The sequence below is a fragment of the Canis lupus genome, chromosome 20, assembly GCF_048164855.1.
Source record: "Canis lupus baileyi chromosome 20, mCanLup2.hap1, whole genome shotgun sequence".
Taxonomy (NCBI): Eukaryota; Metazoa; Chordata; class Mammalia; order Carnivora; family Canidae; genus Canis; species Canis lupus.
Window position 1 is genome coordinate 38,820,919 of NC_132857.1, and position 21,196 is coordinate 38,842,114.

General features: G+C 35.8%; 1 protein-coding gene across 4 annotated transcripts in view; it reads right to left on the reverse strand.

Annotated features, from left to right (window-relative positions):
* Positions 1-21,196, reverse strand: part of DPP10 (dipeptidyl peptidase like 10) — a 1,275,784-nt gene that overhangs the window by 257,946 nt on the left and 996,642 nt on the right. For all 4 annotated transcript variants that reach the window (XM_072788965.1, XM_072788964.1, XM_072788966.1 and 1 more), the window contains one exon: positions 18,345-18,419. In XM_072788965.1, the coding sequence (XP_072645066.1) occupies positions 18,345-18,419 (75 nt within the window). The remainder of the gene's footprint in view (positions 1-18,344; positions 18,420-21,196) is intronic.

The following is a 21,196-nucleotide window of genomic DNA, read 5'->3' on the forward strand; positions in this document are numbered from 1 at the left end:
CCTGGTATAATTAGAAAACACCACTTGTGGATTCCTCTCTATGAGTGCACAGTCTATTTTTGCTATTTCTAGTAAGAATAACTATCATTACTGTTTTATAAAACATTATCTTCTATTTGTTTTCAAAATAGGATAAAATAAAGTAAATCTGATTTTGGTTGAAATCTGTACCAAGGAAAATCAGGGAGTATTTAATCTGCAAAATTTCAAACACGACATATTAACCAGAGAGCCAAACTTTTCTTTCCTCCATGTTTATGGTATAATGTGTTTCAGAGGGAAAACTATCATTTTTTCTAAGATTAACTATTATTTTTCTCAGAGAGGCACTGAAATCAACCTATTCCAATAGAGTTTACCTATCTAGCTTTTAAAACAATTTAAAATTTCTTTGCACAACGTTTATAATAGTTATCCAACCACCTTTTTTTTTAACTTTTTTTTTTTATTTTATTTATGATAGTCACAGAGAGAGAAAGAGAGAGAGGCAGAGACATAGGCAGAGGGAGAAGCAGGCTCCATGCACCAGGAGCCCGACGTGGGATTCGATCCCGGGTCTCCAGGATCACGCCCTGGGCCAAAGGCAGGCGCCAAACCGCTGCGCCACCCAGGGATCCCTCCATTCACCTTTTTAAAAAATTTCAAAGAAAGTAGGTATACTCTCTCTGACACTGGCCCTTGTATTGTTGAACAAGCAACTGTTAGAAAGACTTTCTTTATGCTGAGTCAAAATCTGTCCTTCCTGATGCCATCTGATAACACTAGCTGTAGTTCTACACTAAGGAATACATCTAATTTCTATTCTCTATGACAGTCCTTTAACACTCATAATATCTATTATTTGCCTCATATTTTACCAAGAATTCTCCTTCCACAGATAGATATCTAATTACTTCATTATGGTTTCTAAATCTTGGAGAATTATGACTGTCTCCTTTTACACAGTGTCTGGTTGGGTACAGCATCTCAAGTGTCTGTTATTTATTTATTTACTTATTTACTTATTTGATTTTATTTATTCACTCATGAGAGACACAGAAAGAGAGAGAGAAGAGACAGAGAGAGAGACACAGGCAGAGGGAGAAACAGGCTCCATGCAGGAAGGATCGAAGGATCAATGCAGGATTGAAGGACTCGATCCCAGGTCTCCAGGATCACACCCTGGGCTGAAGGCTGCACTAAACCACTGAGCCACCTGGGCTGCCCTCAAGTGTCTTTTAATTGGGATTTAGAACCTCATGTGTTCTAGAACAGTACCAAACAGAACTATAATGCAATCCCTACATGTATAAGTTTAATTTCTTTAGCCATATTTACAAAAAAAAAAAGAAATAAGTGAAATAAAGTAATATGTTTTATTTAATCCAATGTATCAAAAACATTAATTAATATTAATCTCTCATAAATATGACAAATTATCAATGTTTTACATTTTTCCTTTTTTACCAAACTTTCAAAATCTGGAGTATTTTACACTTATGGTACACCTCTATTTGGAATAAGCAAATTTCAAGGGTTCAATAGACACATGTAGCCGGTGGCTATAGCACACCAAATACCACAGTTTTAGGGAGCTTAATTTTATTAACTCAGCCTAAAAATATATCAATGTATTTAGAGTTCACATGATAATCTATGTTCATATTGCTTATAGCCAATGAAAATATCTAAATTGGCATTCAGTTAGTATCCCTTATCCTATATTTTAAGAATTATATTTTTGTTCTAAAACACACGCTTACATTTATTCTAACCAAGTTTGTGTTTACTGAATCAAATTTTCATTCTAGCCTGCTCATTCCAATCTTTGATAAGTATTCCTTTATTTATTTAAAACTGGTTTATCAGAATAAGTGAATTAACTGGATTTACCAAAATAACTAGTTAACTGGACTTTTTGTGGTGATCATTTTGCATAAAAATATTGAATCATTATGCTGTATACCTGAAATTCAGCTGATCCTTGAACATTGTGGGAGTTAGAGGTGCCCACCCTTGCCAGGGGGAATATCCCCCATAACTTTCAGGTCCTTAAAAGCTTAATATATAGCCCATTGTTGGCCTGAGCCATATCAATAATAGAAACAGACAATACATATGTTATATTTGTATTATTTATGCTTACAATAAGAATTAGAGAAAAGAGAAAATGTTATTAAGAAAGTCAAAAGAAGGGGATCCCTGGATGGCTCAGTGGTTCAGCACCTGCCTTTGGCCCAGGGCGTGATCCTGGAGTCCCAGGATCGAGTCCCGCATCGGGCTCCCAGCATGGAGCCTGCCTCTCCTTCTGCCTGTCTCTCTCTCTCTCTCTCTCTCTCTCTCTCTATCATGAGTAAATAAATAAAATCTTAAAAAAAAAAAAAAAAAGAAACAAAGAAAGTCAAAAGAAGGGCAACCCGGGTAGCCCAGCGGTTTAGTGCTGCCTTCAGCCTGGGGTGTGATCCTGGAGTCCGGGGATCGAGTCCCACATCAGTCTCCCTGCATGGAGCCTGCTTCTCCCTCTGCCTGTGTCTCTGCCACTCTCTCTGTGTCTGTCATGAATAAATAAATAAAATCTTTAAAAAAAAAAAAAGAAAAAGTCAAAAAAAAAAAAAAAGAAAATACATTTAGGATACTATACATACATTCACTGAAACAAATCCATATACAGGCAGGCCAGGATGGACTGGGCCAAGGATGGTGGAAGCTGAGGGTAGTGGGGTGGGTGCTGGCCCAGGAATGGTGATGTGACATAGCCTTGTGGCCTTGGCCTAGCAGTGGCAGCCACACGGTGATGAGGGTGGGGAGAGCAGCCTGGGCACTCAGTATGGTGGCCTCATCTGCCTAGACGTATACCACTAGTTGGTGCCCAACAGCAGCTATGCCCATACATGAGTGTCTAGACTCTAGGAGGCCTATGGGCTAAGGTGCCACCATGGAGAAGGGTATAAGCTAGACCTGGAGGCATCGGAGGCTGGGCAATTCAGTTGTAGAAGATTCAGGAGTAGGGGGTCGGGGGTATGAGGCTCCCTGCAGGACTATCCCTCCCCTCTGGACATTGTTCCTCTCCTTCGACCCAGCCTTCTGCTTATCAGCCCCAGGTACTCCACCTGACCACCCTATCAGCACATAGTGCATCTTGCAGCCCTACCCAACGTACCATCTGACAGCAATCACATATGAAGGCCCAAGTGGAAATAGCACAGGTGAGCCCTTCCAGAATTTCTGACCCACAGAGTCCATAATTATAATAAATTTATGTTTTATACTACTAAGTTTTTGAGTGATTACAGGGCATTGGGTCATCAGAACATGATCTTAACAGTATGACAGCATTTTGCTAATACAGTATTTCTCAAACCAGGCACTGTAATCATTGTATATTTCAGAATTTTCAGAATACCTATAATAAACATACTATTTCAAAAACAAAGGACAATAGATCTGATGCATCTGAATTAGTGCTAAACTGATAAATAAATACATTGACAGCTACTGCAAAAAGAGAAGAGTTGCAAATACTATTTTCCAAAGCTTAGGTTTCCTTCTTTCTCCCTCCCTTACTTCTCGCTTCTAGGACTCTTCTCTTTAATGATCGATCAATGGATAGAAATTGACATTAATATTTTTTATTAATATATGTTTCATAGCCAGGGGAATTTTAAAAAAGAAAACCATATCTGGGGGCATCACAATGCCAGATTTCAGGTTGTACTACAAAGCTGTGGTCATCAAGACAGTGTGGTACTGGCACAAAAACAGACACATAGATCAGTGGAACAGAATAGAGAATCCAGAAGTGGACCCTGAACTTTATGGGCAACTAATATTCGATAAAGGAGGAAAGACTATCCATTGGAAGAAAGACAGTCTCTTCAATAAATGGTGCTGGGAAAATTGGACATCCACATGCAGAAGAATGAAACTAGACCACTCTCTTTCACCATACACAAAGATAAACTCAAAATGGATGAAAGATCTAAATGTGAGACAAGATTCCATCAAAATCCTAGAGAAGAACACAGGCAACACCCTTTTTGAACTCGGCCACAGTAACTTCTTGCAAGATACATCCACGAAGGCAAAAGAAACAAAAGCAAAAATGAACTATTGGGACTTCATCAAGATAAGAAGCTTTTGCACAGCAAAGGATACAGTCAACAAAACTCAAAGACAACCTACAGAATGGGAGAAGATATTTGCAAATGACATATCAGATAAAGGGCTAGTTTCCAAGATCTATAAAGAATTTCTTAAACTCAACACCAAAGAAACAAACAATCCAATTATGAAATGGGCAAAAGACATGAACAGAAATCTCACTGAGGAAGACATAGACATGGCCAACATGCACATGAGAAAATGCTCTGCATCACTTGCCATCAGGGAAATACAAATCAAAACCACAATGAGATCCCACCTCACACCAGTGAGAATGGGGAAAATTAACAAGGCAGGAAACAACAAATGTTGGAGAGGATGTGGAGAAAAGGGAACCCTCATACACTGTTGGTGGGAATGTGAACTGGTGCAGCCACTCTGGAAAACTGTGTGGAGGTTCCTCAAACAGTTAAAAATAGACCTGCCCTACGACCCAGCAATTGCACTGCTGGGGATTTACCCCAAAGATACAGATGCAGTGAAACGCCGGGACACCTGCACCCCGATGTTTATAGCAGCAATGGCCACGATAGCCAAACTGTGGAAGGAGCCTCGGTGTCCAACGAAAGATGAATGGATAAAGAAGATGTGGTCTATGTATACAATGGAATATTACTCAGCGATTAGAAATGACAAATACCCACCATTTGCTTCAACGTGGATGGAACTGGAGGGTATTATGCTGAGTGAAGTAAGCCAGTTGGAGAAGGACAAACATTATATGTTCTCATTCATTTGGGAAATATAAATAATAGTGAAAGGGAATATAAGGGAAGGGGGAAGAAATGTGTGGGAAATATCAGAAAGGGAGACAGAACGTAAAGACTGCTAACTCTGGGAAACGAACTAGGGGTGTTGGAAGGGGAGGAGGGCGGGGGTGGGAGTGAATGGGTGACGGGCACTGGGGGTTATTCTGTATGTTAGTAAATTGAACACCAATAAAAAAATAAAAAAAGAAAAAAAAATAATAATAATATATGTTTCATGCCTTTTCATCTTCCTTTAGTAAGGAGGAGGTTAACCAGGGAGTCATTTTAGTGGCAGCAGCAGCTATAACAGAAACAGAAGTTGCATTCTCTGCACTCTGGAGGCAGGATACTCTCAGCGTCAACTCCAAACCCCATATATTTGAATAGAGTCACTTTCCTAGGATGAAATTTCCCTGAGTTTATTTTTAACAGGATTATTTGAAATATTTGTGTATCCCAAGTGTATGAAGCTTAATAGCTTAGACAATCTCATGACCAGATCATGCACTCCCCCAGACTTCTTAAATATGTGTCTGTAATTGTAAAGCACTGAAGTATTAAGGCTAAAATTTAATTAAATAATTCACTAGAGACGAGTTACTTTTTTAGGCACTAGTGCATACAGAATTCATTTTACAGTGATGCCTTCTTAGTTAAAGTAGATATTTATCATAAAGAGGGTCTTGTGTGCAGAGTTACAAACTAGTAGGAACATAAATGGAAATAAATGCATCCAACTCTAGAGGATAACAATACTGTTCTTTGGCAGAGCATCAATTCTGGAGGACAGATACCAACACAGCAAGTATATCACATATATAAATGATTTGTTCCTTCTATTAGACACAATTTAAAAGATTCACTCAGTTTTTAACACTCTATTCAAAAAGACCTTATTCTCATGAAGATTTAAGTCCCATCATGCAGAAAGGACAGTTCTAATTATGCCAAAATGACAGTAAATTTAATTAAAGTTTCTGACCTCAAACATAAGAAACAATAAGGGAGATAACAATGTAAAATAAATGGTTAATTTAACTATTCATTAGTCCATTTAATGTGTATTTTTAATCCAAACAATAAGAAAACTATAAATTAGAATGAGTTTAAATACTCATTTCTACTTGTTTGTCTTAAAAAATGTGCATATAAAAACACTACTGATTTCAAAGATGGCTTAAAAATGCAATTGTTAAATAATTCAAATGGACCAATAGTTTCAAACAGACTGTGAAAATACATAAAATAAACTGGATCTAAATATTTAAACTATTTATGACTTATGACTCAGAATAACACGAATAACTTTGCTTAATATAAGCAATGTTAACTATTAGTTCCTAACTATAAGTATTCCGATCATCAAGATTTCAAATCTAGATTTCATCATACATTGTAATATGTTATTCTTCTTTATTATTTTCAAATTTGTGGCATCAAAATGCATTCCATAGTGATTTAGTTAACTATTAAAAAAACAACTAAGAAGCAGCTACAAAAATGAAATGTAAAATCACCAGGCTGGAGAAGTATAATAAATGCTACATGAATATTGCAAATAATGATATGCAATACAAGTACTATTTTTCTTATAATTACTTAATTAAAATACAGTTGATATGATTTTAAATGAATGAGAAAATAATTATGCCAGAGTACAGAATAAATCTTTGAATATATGTAAGGGCTTTTTCACAATGGTAGTATGATCAAAAGACTAGGGACTTTGGATCTAGAAAGATCGGATAATGCTCCAGCTCTCAAATGGCAGTGCACTTAGGTTAGTTAGATTTCTAAGTCTCTTAACTCTGTAAAAAAATGACATCACTGGCCAAGGAGCAAGGACTTTGGTATGTTTAAATTGATATATATACTTCTCATATAATAGACAGAATTTTAGTAATCAACAAAAATTTGTTGATTGAATCTTAATCTCTTAATTTAATTTAAGATGTTGATTTAAACTTAATCTCTTTTTTAACTAGTTGTCAAAGAAAAACAGGGTAATAGGAAAACGAGTGATCAGATAAATTATCTTATATAAAAATCCATTATACACACATACACGCAAATACACACAACATATGTATCTACTCCAATCGGCAATTAACTATGATCTATGTAGCAGAATACTATACAGTAGGGAAAATGAACAAGGTATTGTCCATTTATTGAACAATGCAGATATACTTCACAAATTTATTGTTGAGCAAAAAAAATATACATAATGTATGAATCCATATATGATAAAGTACAAAAACAGATGAAACTAATCTAAGCCTTAAAAGCTTGAACAGTGGTCTTCCTTGCCTACAAAGGAGCACAGTAGTGCTTTGCTTCTTGATCAGAGCAATCATTACATTACAAAGATGTGTTCAGTTTGTAAAAATTCATCAGGCTATTCCCATAATATAGTTATGTTCCTGTATGCATGTTACACTTCAACAAAAAATTAAGTATGAATAGTTTGAATACAATCTTACATATTTTGCTCCAAATCTCATGTATCCTCACTAAGCCACATATAACATCACAGATTAAGCATCAGTCTTGAAGAGTAAATGAGGCCAGAGTGTGGTGTACAAGGTCAGAAAGGAACAGGTGGACATCAAATCCATGATCAAATTATTTTGAAATATTACAGAAAAAAATGGTAGATAATATTTCTTAAATGATATATTTTTTTTTAAATCACTGTCATGTACAATGGTTAAATTTTGGCTACTTAGGTCTTTTCTTAGGTACAGCTCTAGGATTTTAAGAGATAAGTTTCTCTTGGGGTGCCTGGGTGGCTCAGTTTGTTAAGCATCTGACTCTTGGTTTCATCTGGTCAAGATCTGAGGGTTGTGAATTAGCACCATGCATGGGGCTCTGTGATTAGCAGAGAATATGCTTGAGGAATCTGTCTTGCCCTCTGCCTCCCCTGCTCCCTCTCTCTCAAATAAATAAATCTTTAAAAAAAAAAATCAGTTTCTCTCAACAGGTGGTTCTCCATCTTGAGCATGCATCAGAATTACTTCAGTGGCTTATTAAATCACAAATTATGACCCCAAAATCAAAGATTCTGTTTGGTTGGGTTCTTTACAGAGCCCATGAACTTGAGCTAATAGTTCCTAGGTAGTCTCTAAGGCTGCTTTTTAGGACCATATATTGAGAAGTACTATTCAAAAAAAAAAAAATCGTTTCAATCCTGAGTCATACATTAGATAAGCTTGGGAGCTCCTTTATTTCTCTATTTCCACCAGTAAAAGAAGAACAACAACAACCACTGTAAAGAAAACTTATAAGGAATAAGGGTATTCTCCAGGGAGCATCTGGGTTACTCAGTGGGTTAGGCATTTGACTCTTGATTTCATCTCAGGTCATAATCTCAGGGTCATGAGCTCAAACCCTGCAATGACCCCTATGTGTCAAGCCCTACATTGGGCACCTTGCTGGGCATAGAGCTTGCTAAGATTCTCTCTATCCCACTCTCTCTGTTCTTCCCCATCCTTAGCACATATTCTTTCTTTCTATCTCTCTCAAAAAATATTTTTAAATAAAAAAAAAATAAAATTCTCCAGGGGATTTTGATGTGCAGCCGAGACTGAGAATCACTGTTTTAGTTTTACAGACACTCACTGTTTTCTATGTGCCATTCACTGTAGGAAATTCTATGGGCATTAAAATAAGTGAAGAAAAATTCTTGACCTTAAAGGTCTTATAATTTAGAAAAGAGGATACACTCATAAAAAGAATGTGTTCAATATAATGGCAGAAATATGAAGATGTAAGTATAAATCAGATGTCATGAATGCATAGAGATGGGTGACTTACTTTCACCTGGCACTTTAAGGAAACATTTGCTAAAGGTTCTGGTTCATTAGTTCAACACATTAAATTTTAAATTATTTTTTCAGCAACACTGGGCCAGGCATTGTGTTAAACACAAATACAGCTATGATAAATTCTACAAAGGGGAGGTAGCATACCATGAATCTTATAATGAGGGAATTTGACCAAGTCAGAGAAGTCAAGAACAGCTTTGATGTTGAAAAATATGACTGAATTGTCATCTAAAGAATAAAGTAAAAGTTACTGATAGGAAACAGAGAATATGAGGTAGGAGTTTGTTCCATGTAGAAGAGGGAGGGAAAACCATGTTTTGAGGTATGGTAGGTAACCTGAGAACTGCTGAAAGTAAGGGGAAAGCTGTGAGAGGTGAGGCTGGAAAAGCAGGGCCTTATAGTCTCTACAATGACTTCTAGTCTTTATCCCAAAGAAGTCTGGGGAACATTTTAAGAAGAATGACAATTACGTCTTTTTATGAGAGAGAAAGGCCAGGAGGGGAGAGAGAAGGAGAGAGAGAATCTTAAGTAGGCTCCTGCCCAGCATGAACCTGATGTAGGCTGGATTCCACAACCCTGAGATCATGACCAGAGCCAAAACCAGGAGTCATAAACTTGACTGACTGAGTTACCCAGGGACCCCAATCAGGTTTTCTAACAAGATCAGTTTATCCTGTTTGGAAAACTGAGTAGAAAGAATAAGAGTGATTGAATGAAAACATGCTAGGGGCCTGGTATTCTCACAAACCAGAGACAATGTAAGCACATCATCCCTCCACTGGAGGACTCTTTATTATTTTTTTGAAATATATTTGACATCTAATGTGCAAATTTACAGAGTAAACATGTTAATTTGATACATGAAGATTAATATATTGTACTCTGTAATCTATCTTTTTTTAAGATTTTAATTATTTATTCATAAGAGACACAGAGAGAGAGGCAGGGACATAGGCAGAGGGAGGAGAAGCAGGCTCCCTGCAGGGAGCCCAATGTGGGATCCCGGGAATCCAGGATCATGCTCTTGGCTGAAGGCAGAAGCTCAACCACTGAGCCACCTGGGTGCCCCTCTGGTTTATATTTTATACTACTTATTTACAGTGAAGGTCTTGATAAAGAATTTTCAAAAACTGTCTATAAACCTATATTAGTAATCAATCACACTTGCTTTATGACTTTTGACACTGTAACTGTAGACCATTTAAGTGTTAAAATAGTATAGTTAACTTGAAAGGGCTGAGAAAGAAGGATCATACTCTTCATACTTCAGATACAAAGACTGTATCAAGTCAAGCTCTGAATAAAGCATTTCAACATTGGGTAACCTACAGATTCATGTTTCAATAATGGAAGCCTACAGGTAACACAGAAGAATTCAGTTGTTGACCTTTAAAAAAAAAAAAAAAAAAAACACCTTCTAAATTTGTCCTATGTTAAACTGACATTTGACTCAGATTGAGGACACTGGCCGGGAGAAAAGGCTAAATCAGCACTCTCAAGCAAGCTACCCTGACACCAAACACAAAAACAAAAAGCAGTGCTAGATCCTTTATGGTTACTCTCTCACAGAATCCTTAAGGCAGAATTATATCACATGACTTTCCCTTTATATCAGACAATTATACAAGATAGTAAGTTTGAGAAGTATTCATATTTTCTTCTTCTTCATTATAGCAATGGGGAAACAGAGGCTGAGGACACATGTCATATCCATGAGACAGCTCACATCTCTCGACTGTGTTGTATGGCCTTCTAATAATACAAGAATATTCCTTTGTGGTCTTCCCAGGTGACTATTACTATGTTCACTTATATAAAAGACAGGTATTTCCCATTATTATGATCTTTTAGGAAGATTGGTTTTAATCACTTACCACCGTAAACAGTTGAAAATAAAATAAAATGGAATAAATATATCTATTCACATATTTAATAAATATATATACCTATGTTATATGCATATATTTAATATTTTAAAATATGCAAATATATAATGTATATTATATATTTGTTTATAAATATATATTTATTCCATTTTATTTTTTATACATATATATATACATAAAAACCTATGAAGAAGGGAAAATGTACAATGATATATTTCCATATTGGTGGACATGTTTCTAAGCCTAGAGACAAAAGAAAGCACAGCAATGTAAAAGATGAATTTTATCACAAAATTCAAACTTTCTCTTAAGAAAAAAATAATTAAAGCCAAAAAATTGGTCTTATGTTTTAAAAAAAGATAATAAAACTAATAATTGAATTATACAAATGTATATTTTAAAAATACACAAAGGCTACAGAAGATAAATGGTATACATAAACACATTATTCACAATAAAATTAATAAATCTGAAATCATGTCCTGGGAATGTTAGTCAAATCAGTATTCAAATACATAAGACATATATACCTAGGAAATGTATATATGTATTTTTATATTTATATAGGTATATATGAATATATTGAATATATTTAATTTTGTGTATGAATATATACATATACTCAAAGAACTATAACCAAGGAACCATGTCTGAGGAGGCTTTTCGAGATCTGGACATGACCTGCTTAATAAAAATGCTGGACTGCAAAGGATGAAAATATGGTGAGCTCTAGAGAGACTGAGTATACTTGGCATGTAAACTAAGAAAATAAGGGACTAAGTTAGCCAGCCACTAAGGTGGTTCCCCCAAATTCTCTCTTCTTAATAGTCTCCTTCCACATTGAATTAGAGCTTACTCTTATGGCCAACTACTACTACTAATAATAAGAGTAATAGTAATAATAGTAATAATAGAAAGGAAAATAAAAATACACCTTCAGATCACCTGGGGGTCTCACATTTGCCGGGCCACCACAGAACTGTATATATTTGCATATTTTTTTAAAAGCTGATGGCTGAGGTCTAGATTCCACTCAGCTTGAATCTAGGTGCCAATACACTCTTTTTTTGGACACTGACAGGTATTGGCACATACTCAACTACTGAGAATGTCTAAAAATACAATAGGCTGCTTGGACAAGCACAAAGGTTTGCAAGCCAACCAGGAGCTCAGGCAAGGTTGAACAACAAAGTGCATCTTTTACACAAAGCTACTCCTTGTCAACTGTGAGAGGTGACTGTTTCATCAACTATATAGAAACCAACAGAATCAAGCATAAACAGAGGAGTATGTTTCAAATGAAAGAACAAGACAAAACACACACACACACACACACACACACACACACACCCTTAATTACCTGATGAAGAGATCAAAGTAATGGTCATAAAAAGCTCACCGAACCAAGAAGTAGAATGGATGAACACAATGAGAACTTCAACAGATATAGAGAATAGAAGAAAGTACCAAACAGAAGCTACAGATTTGAAGAATACACTAACTGAACTGAAAATATATACTAGATGGGTTCGACAGATATACACACACACATATATATGTATACACACATATATACATATTCAACCATAAAATAATTAAATCTTTCCATTTGGAACAACATGGATGGACCTTGAGGGCATTATTATAATTTGATAAGAGAACAACACATGCCATATGATGTCTGTTCTATGTAGAATATTTTAAAAATTAAATATAAAAACTAAGCTTATAGATACAGAGACTATATTAGTAGCTGCTAGAGATAGAGCTGAGAGGTAGGAAAAATGGGTGAATTGCTTTTGTTTTTTGTTGTTGCTTAAATAAATTAAGGGGCACCTGGATGGTACAGTCAGTTGTGTCTGACTCTTGGTTTCAGCTCTGATCATGATAGTGGAGTCATGACATGGAGCTTCATACTGCGTGCGGATTCTGCTTAAGATTCTCTTTCTCACTCTCCCTTGGCCCCTCCTCTGAAATAAATAAATAAATTTCCAAAAAAAAATAAATTGAATTAAAAGAAAAGCTCTGTGAAAGTAACAGGTAATTTTTTTTTTTTTTAAGAGAGTAAGTGCAAGCAGTGGAGCTGAGGGGCAAATGGAGAGGGAGAAAGAGAATCTTAAGCTGCACAGAGCCTGGCACAGGGCTCCATCTTATGAGATCATGATCTGAGCAGAAATCAAGAGTCAGACACTTAACCAGTTGACCCACCAAAGCACCCCTAATAGGTAACTCCTAAGGAAGCATTTAAGTTTCTGCTTTAATCTTTTGTATTATTCATCCTGAGGACATCCAGGTATCATATTATGAGGGCACTCAAGCAGCATTTTAGAAACATCGTCAGGAAGAAATCTGAAGCCTCATGCCAATAGTTAGCACCAATTTGCCATCCATGTGAGTGACAGACCTTGGAAGTGTATTCTTCAACCTCGGTCAAGCTGTTGGATGGCTGCAGCTCCTGCTGATAGCTGACTGCAATTTCATGAGAAATCCTGAGCCAGAAAACACCCAGCCAAGCCAATTCCAAATTCCATTACACAGAAACTGAGCACAATAAATGCTTTTTTTTAAAAAGTCACTAAGTTCGGGGAAATTTACTGCATAGTAACATAAAACTAATACTGATTGTATGTGTGTGTGTGACAGAGACAGGGAGAGAGAGAATGTGTGCATGTATTTGATTAGTAGATAATCAAGTTAATAATTACTTTTTTAAAAAATGTAGTTCTAAGTTGGTAAAGATGGTAATATAAGAGGCCAAACATTCCCTAATGGTAGTTATAAACCAACATAACCATTTTGGAAAGCAGTGTTTCTATATATAGCATGAGCCTATATATTGTGTTATACTTGGACCCCTATCTCACACTTTACAAAAGTCAATTCAAAATGAATCAATAACCTAAATATAAGAACCAAAAGCATAACATTTTCAGAAAAAAAGTCATAGGGGTAAACCTTTATGAGCTTGAGTCTGACAATGGATTTCTATGACACCAAAAGCCTATGTTTAGATAATTACATTAACCAGAATTTTTAAAATTTATGCCTCAAAGGACATTATAAAGAAAGTGAAAAGATAATCTACTGAGTGGGAGAAAATATTTACAAGTCCGATATAAGAGTGTACTGTTCAGAATATATAGACAGTTCTTAAGGACAACTACCAAAAAGAAAAATAAAAGGAAATAGGCATAAGAATTCAATAGTCATTCCTCCAAAGAAGAAATACAAAGGACCAACAAACATATGAAAACATGATCAACATCATTAGTCATTAAGGAGGTATACACCAAAACCACAATGAGATACCAATTCATACATACTAGGATGGTTCATAATAAGAAAAACAGAAAATAACAACTATTAGTGAGAATACAGAGAAATTAGAACTCATATATTGTTGGTGGGAATAAAAAACGGTGCAGCCACTTTGGAAAGCAGTTGGGTGGTTCCTCAAAAAGTTAAACATACAATCAGCATCTTACTCAGTAATTTCACACCTCAATATATACTGCCAAAATTGAAAATAGGTATGCAGGAAATTCTTGTGTATAAATGTATCCACTATTCAGAAAAGCCAAAAGTTGGGGAGTAAGCAAATATTCCTCAAAGGATAAGCACACGAACTGTGATATATTCATGCAAAGGGATATTATTTAACCACAAAAAAATGAATGAAGTCCTGATCCATACTGAAATGTGGATAAACTTCAAAATACTATGTTAAGTGAAAAAAGCCAGACACAATTCACACATTCAATGCAATCCCTATCAAAATACCATGGACTTTCTTCAGAGAGTTGGAACAAATCATTTTAAGATTTGTGTGGCATCAGAAAAGACCCTGAATAGCCAGGGGAATACTGAAAAAGAAAACCAGAGCCGGGGGCATCACAATACTGGATTTCAAATTGTACTACAAAGCTGTGGTCATCAAGACAGTGTGGTACTGGCACAAAAACAGACGCATAGATCAATGGAACCGAATAGAGAATCCAAAAATGCCCCCTCAGCTCTATGGTCAACTAATATTCAACAAAGCAGGAAAGACTATCCACTGGAAAAAGGACAGTCTATTCAATAAATGGTGCTGGGAAAATTGGACAGCCACATGCAGAAGAATGAAACTAGACCACTCTCTTTCACCATACACAAAGATAAACTCAAAATGGATGAAAGATCTAAATGTGAGACAAGAATCCATCAAAATCCTAGAGGAGAACACAGGCAACACCCTTTCTGAACTTGGCCACAGTAACTTCTTACAAGATACATCTATGAAGGTAATGGAAACAATAGCAAAAATGAACTATTGGGGCTTCATCAAGATAAAAAGCTTTTGCACAGCAAAAGAATCAGTCAACAAAACTAAAACACAACCTACAGAATGGGAGAAGATATTTGCAAATGATAAATCAGATAAAGGGCTAGTTTCCATCTATAAAGAACTTATTAAACTCAGCAGCAAAGAAACAGACAATCCAATCATGAAATGGGCAAAAGACATGAAGAGAAATCTCAGAGGAAGACATAGACATGGCCAACAAGCACTTGAGAAAATGCTCCGCATCACTGGCCATCAGGGAAATTCAAATCAAAACCACAATGAGATACCACCTCACACCAGTGAGAATGGGGAAAATTAACAAGACAGGAGACAACAAATGTTGGAGAGGATGTGGGGAAAGGGGAACCCTCATACACTGTTGGTGGGAATGTGAACTGGTGCAGCCACTCTGGAAAACTGTGTGGAGGTTCCTCAAACAGTTAAACATAGACCTGCCCTACGACCCAGCAATTGCACTGTTGGGGATTTACCCCAAAGATATAGATGCAGTGAAATGCCAGGACACCTGCACCCCGATGTTTCTAGCAGCAATGTCCACAATAGCCAAACTGTGGAAGGAGCCTCGGTGTCCATCGACTGATGAATAGATAAAGAAGCTGTGGTCTATGTATACACTGGAATATTACTCAGCCATTAGAAATGATGAATACCCATCATTTGCTTTGACGTGGATGGACCTGGAGGGTATTATGCTGAGGGAAATAAGTCAATCGGAGAAGGACAAACATTATATGGTCTCATTCATTTGGGGAATATAAAAAATAGTGAAAGGGATTAAAGGGGAAAGGAGAGAAAATGAGTGGGAAATATCAGTGAGGGAGACAGAACATGAGAGACTCCTAACTCTGGGAAACGAACAAGGGGCAGTGGAAGGGGAGGTGGGCAGGGAGATGGGGTGACTGGGTGACAGGCACTGAGGGGGGCACTTGATGGGATGAGCACTGGGTGTTATACTATATGTTGGCAAATCAAACTCTGATAAAAATATATACAAAAAAAAAAAACACAAAAGAAAAAAGCCAGACAAAAAGGTCACATGTCATACAATTACATTTACATATCAAAATGGGTAAATCCATACAGATAGAAATCAGATTGGTGATTACTTAAAGGTATCGTAGGGAAACATGGGGACTGCTTGATTAATGTGTATGGGGTTTTCTTTTGGTTGATAAAAGTGTGTCGGAATTAGATAGGGGTGGTATAGCCTCGTGACTATGCTAAGTGCCACTGACTTGTACACTTTAAGGCAGCTTATTTTGTGTCAACCATTATGAATTTCAGTTCAATTACACAATGTTATAAGTTTCACTCAGAAATTCCATGTATGTAAATGCATTCTATAGAAATTGTATAAATCAGGAAAAGGAATATACTAAAAACTATTATCAAAACATTTTAAAACCTGAAGATATCTAAGTTCCAACAATAGGGAGAATCTGTAAGTTGTTGGAATCTAGCTTTTGATTACATTTTTCTGGTTCAGCTCATCAGCCTTACATTGAAAATAAAGACAAAATATTGTATAAGTCCATTTGTTAGTGCATGGCTATGACTTCCTAATTGAAAGATATTGGATAAATTTCTAAATCATCAAACTCTGTGTTTTTCAGCTTTTCTGAGATTAACTTTTCTCCTCCCTCAAATCAGGATAATAATGCCTGCCTAAAATAATGCTTAATACATGATACCCCCACTTACCTACTTTTACATATAAAGGGGACAAAAGGAAAAAAATACATTAAAATAATCTTAGTGGATGCGCTTAGGGGGTTGTATTTTATAGGACTTTTTTCCATCTTTGTTAGTGAGCATTATACACATGTTTATGAATACACAAACACATACACCAGACCCACACACAGAGTAAAAATGTCATTTAAAAATGTAAAAACATCAACGGCCCCAAATGGCTATCTCAGTCAGTATAAGCTGTAAAGAATAAAATGGAATTCAAAATCTTCTATAATTTGGGCTTTACTAGGTATATAGGTTTATTTATTATTAGTTAGTTAGTTAGTTACCAGTGATCTAGAGAATCTGAACTAACTGTCATCCCTCAAAGACTTGAAGCTCCTACCATGAAGCCCCATGTTATCTGCCATCTGGAATGCTTTTTTAATCATCTTTACCTGTTTACTCTTCAAATCTTATCATACACTTCCTTTCCCCACATGATTATCTTGAGTAGAAATTTTCTCTATTTGTTAATATTACTACTCCTATAACACCTCACACAATGCTGTATATAGTAGATATAAGTGTTTGTGTCATATTGCCTCTGATTGTATGTTTCCTAAGGTAGATATAAATACCTTTGGATATTTCAGCAAAATATAAAACAAGTATTTTTCTTGCAACTACATGTGCTTTTCAGAATCTCAATGAATAGAGATAATGCAGAGGAAAATAAAGTAAAAAGTTTGAGATTTGTAATTGGAAAAGATGTTTTTGATTATAATCTCCTTGTTTTTTAGTGTCAATTATTTTTTAATAAAAATATATAAATTTATCTAAAAATACAGTACATGTATACTCCAAAAGACTAATTACTTAGAAGGTCCTTTGAACTGTGAAATTTTATGTGCTCAAAGCCTTTCAATGCATTATATGAGGCCTCTTGCCTTAAGTCTATAAATTTTTATTGTCTTAAAGGACATAAAATTTTTTTGAATGGTTTCCAATCATTTATTTTCTACAGAAACTAATCTGCTGAATTGCCTTTCAACATTTACTTTGCTTCTTAACAGTGCAAATTATATCTAAATACAAAATACTCAACAACCATACATATTGCTCTAATTGTGTGCTGTAGAGCTGACATGGAATAATGAAATGCTAATTGCAATTAGAACATTTTATTTGTTCAGAATTGATTCCTTGGTTTGACCCACTTTCAGAATTTTCTATAACCACAAGGCTTGTGCTCAAATACCACCAAAAAATTTACTGTCCATAACCTGAATCAGTGTTTTCACCAGTCCTCTCCCATTATACACACTGCAGCTTAGGGCAGAGCCATCAGGAAATTTCTTCATATATACATGCATGAAACACATTAGAATAAGGCTGTCCTGAAAATAGCAAAGGCATCCATTTGTCTGATTTGCTAAACAACCTGCCACACTCTCCTTTAAAAGAGATGTACTAGGACTAGCACATATAAGTAGTAGACTGCCCCAGCTACCTGCTAGCCAGGTATGGAAGGCAGCTACTTCCTCCAAACCTCTCTCATGCAATATTGGTTATCAGTATCCCCCTGCAGCTATTGGATATGCAAAATTTTTTCTAGATGAGTAGATGACCAAGTAAAACTATGACTTGTTACCTGAATGCACCGAAAGAAAAGGGTTTGTTTTTGTTTTTGTTTTTTCAAAGAAGATCACTCCTTTACCTGTTTGACATCGTATGCCAGAAGAACATATTTTAAATCTGGCGAAACTGAATGTTTTGATGCTTTGAAGGTTACCTAGAAATTGAAAAAAAAAAAAAAAGAGGCAGTTATAAAAACAGTGAAAAGCTTAATAACAGAGATGTCAATATGCATTTGGGTATGTAGATATTTAAAAAGATATCAATTCTCATCACAACACAGTGGCATAAGCATGTTTATTCCTATTGTAAATATGCATATACATGCATGCAAGTATGATTATTCAGATGGACATAAAAACAGGCTATATTAGCATTCCATTAAGAAGAAAATTTGCTAGCATATCGTTTTTACATGTTATCACTTACAGATTATGTTAATATTTCATTAGAAGAAAAAAATAAAAAAATCACGACTTCATAAATAAGCAAAATGTTCTCATATTTGCATGTTGGATTAAGCAAAAAAAAAAAAAAAGGAAACAGTAACATGCTGTGGTGTCACGATTTGCTGTCTTTGTAAGTTTGTTTTCTTACAGGTTGCATACTTGTATTTAAAAGAAGATGTTTATATTAAAGACAGAGACTCTTTAGACGATATTCCTATAATAAAATGGAACACAAATAACTGATTATTCTTGATTATAACTACACTGTCCCTGATTTTGATCCTATAATTCTATCATTGAATAGACCTAATATAAGAATTGAAAATAAATACATAGAGTGAAGGAGAAATATATTGAGGGTGGAGAAATAATTTTATTTGAGATAAAGATTATATTTAATTTCAGATCTAAAATGAAGTCAAACAAGTTGAGTTAATGCATCAAAAGCCTACAAAATACAAACTAAAGATAAAATGCACTCTATATACATTTTAGGCGAACTACTTTGTATGGTTTTTGCAGACAAAAGCATATGTAAGTAATTTCATCCACCGTTTTAGAGGTCAACTTCTACAAGAAATTCTCTGTGAAAAATGAAAAAGAGTGAAGTAACGGTTTTTATACTTAGAATCCCCCCAAACACAATGGAAAGAACAAGAAATTCAGACAAATTAATATTTGAAAGAATTTTGTGGGGTAATATAAAAATATATATTTAGTCTTCTTCCCTGATTCCTTGCATAGAGATCCTAAAATGCTTAGAATTTTCTGAGTGATAGAAGTGTCATTTGATATTAATTAATTAATTATTAGTTCCCTTTGACCATGCTTGGTTTACGCCAATGAGATGACTCAAGGGATAGAGGTGGCGGGGGAGAGTGGCTAACAGCTTCTGGATGAGGATTGCCTACCAAAGGAACCAACCACCTGATTGGAGAATTAGAACTTTCAACCCTAACTGGATGTCAGGGCAGGTGGAAGGATAGGAGATGGAGTACAGTCACGTGGTCCATGATGTTAAATCAATCATGCCTAGGTAATGAGATCTCAATAAAAATAGTAAACAATGAAATTGGAAGGTACTTCCTTGTTAGTAAATATATCAATATACCAGAAGGGTGGCACCTTCCAACTCTATAGACAAGACTGTGCTATTTACCTTTCATCTGGCTGTTCATTTGTAGCCTCTAAAATAAACCAGTACTCCTAAGTATAGCACTTCCTGTATCATTCAGCAAATTATTGAAACTAAAGGAGGACTGTGAGAAACATCAAATTTATAGCTAAGCTAGACCAAAACCCAGGTAGCCTGGAGACCTGGGACATGCAGGTTGCATCTGACCTGGGGGCAGTCCTTAACCTGGAGGGTGTATACAGATTCTGGGTAGTTAGAATTAAATTAACTAGTAGGATAACCAGATGCTATCAGAAAATTTTGTTGTTGGAATCACACAGCTAATCTCTGAGCCCAGAAGCCAAGAAAATGGAGTGGTTTGGAAGAAAATACTATTATAGGGTAATACTAAGATTTTGAGGTTTTATTTACATAAAACCTACATACATCTATCTTGTACAGCCTTTGTGTAAGACATTTAGGAGATGGTCAGAATAATCATTGGCAGTAATTCATTTCAAAGATTTTAGTTTTCATTTTTTAAAAGTTCACTCAATAATAATGGAAATAACAACAAACAATAACAACAGAGCTACAATTCATCAGCTCTGTAAATTGCTTATAATATTGTAGTTCTCAATAGTTCTCAGCCCTTCTCATAAGTATTATGATGTAGGTATCCTCATTGTTATTCTTCCTTTTCTGTCATTAACTTATTGTGTATGGAAACCAGATGGAAATTGGTCTGCACAGAGTTTTTTTTTTAAAGACTTACTTGTTTTTATTTTAGAGAGAGAGAGAGAGAGAGAGAAAAAAAAGTAAGTGAGGATGGGGGCACTGAGGGGCAGAGGGAGAGGGAGAGTGAGAATCCTTAAGCAGACTCCTTGCTGAGCACGGAGCTGGATGTGGGGCTCAATTCCACGACCCTGAGATCATGACCTGAGCTGAAATCAAGAGGTGGACACTTAACTGACTGAGCCACCCAGGTGCCCCCTAGTCTGTGCAGAATTTAGGGTGACAGTGAGAAAATAAGGTCAGGTCTCTCAATATTACACTATCAAGAAGTGTACTGTAACACAGTAAGGGGAAGTTTACGATTATCTAAAAATTGGTCAAGATGATGAGCACACATAACAAAAGGATATAGGATAAAACTCCTTTAATAAGCCCTGCATTATCCCACTAGCAGGAGTTTCTTTCTTTATGGTATGGAAGAGCTTACCCAACTGAATTATTTAAAGAACATCTCACCTCCCCTGTCTTCTTCATCCCCTCTCATGTGACACTCCTCACACAAATTAACCTCACACGTTTACAGGTGTGTCTGTGGCTCCAGTAACACTAATTTTAGTGTCTTTTATGGTTCCTACA